The 551-nt window shown below is 42.3% G+C and overlaps 1 protein-coding gene across 1 annotated transcript in view; it reads left to right on the top strand.

The window, feature by feature from the left end:
- Positions 1 to 202, top strand: part of LOC109845969 (ABC transporter G family member 36-like) — a 25,431-nt gene extending 25,229 nt beyond the window's left edge. The window contains 1 exon segment of the mRNA XM_020415195.1: positions 1 to 202. This exon segment is cut by the window's left edge and continues 10 nt beyond it. Coding sequence (XP_020270784.1) covers positions 1 to 202 — 202 coding nt within the window.

Below are 551 nucleotides of genomic sequence, written 5' to 3'. Positions count from 1 at the left end.
GATGCATCGTGATTCAGTAAGCAATGGGAGGATTTATATGGCTGTGATCTTCTTTTCGGTAATCAGAATTTTGTTCAAAGAGTTCTCAAAGCTACCGATGACTATTTTGAAACTACCAGTTTTCTTCAAGCAAAGAGATCTCCTCTTTTATCCAGCATGGGTGTATTCCATACCGAAATGCATCACCTGTTGGGGTTTATGAGATCAAACCCCTGATGTGATTTGGAAATAGAGATAAGAGAGAAAGAAAAACAACCACAAACACACGATTTTACGTGGTTCACTTCTCAATGTGAGAAGCTACGTCCACGGCCGCCGTAGGAGAAAATTTTACTATTTTCGTCTCTCATACAATTTTCCCTAATCATCCCTTTAATATCATAAGGGTATTAAAAACAAAAAACTAAAACAGGTCAAAAAACCAAACCTGGGCCAAAACCCGATTCACGGTCGGCCATCGCGGTCGCTGCGACGAACGACAGAGAGCAAAAAATATTTACAGGGTATCGCGGTCGACCACCGCAGTCAACCGCCGAAAGTCCAGAGCCTGG

The sequence above is a fragment of the Asparagus officinalis genome, chromosome 6 (genome assembly GCF_001876935.1).
Source record: "Asparagus officinalis chromosome 6, Aspof.V1, whole genome shotgun sequence".
NCBI lineage: Eukaryota > Viridiplantae > Streptophyta > Magnoliopsida > Asparagales > Asparagaceae > Asparagus > Asparagus officinalis.
This window is presented reverse-complemented; position numbering and strand designations above follow the sequence as displayed.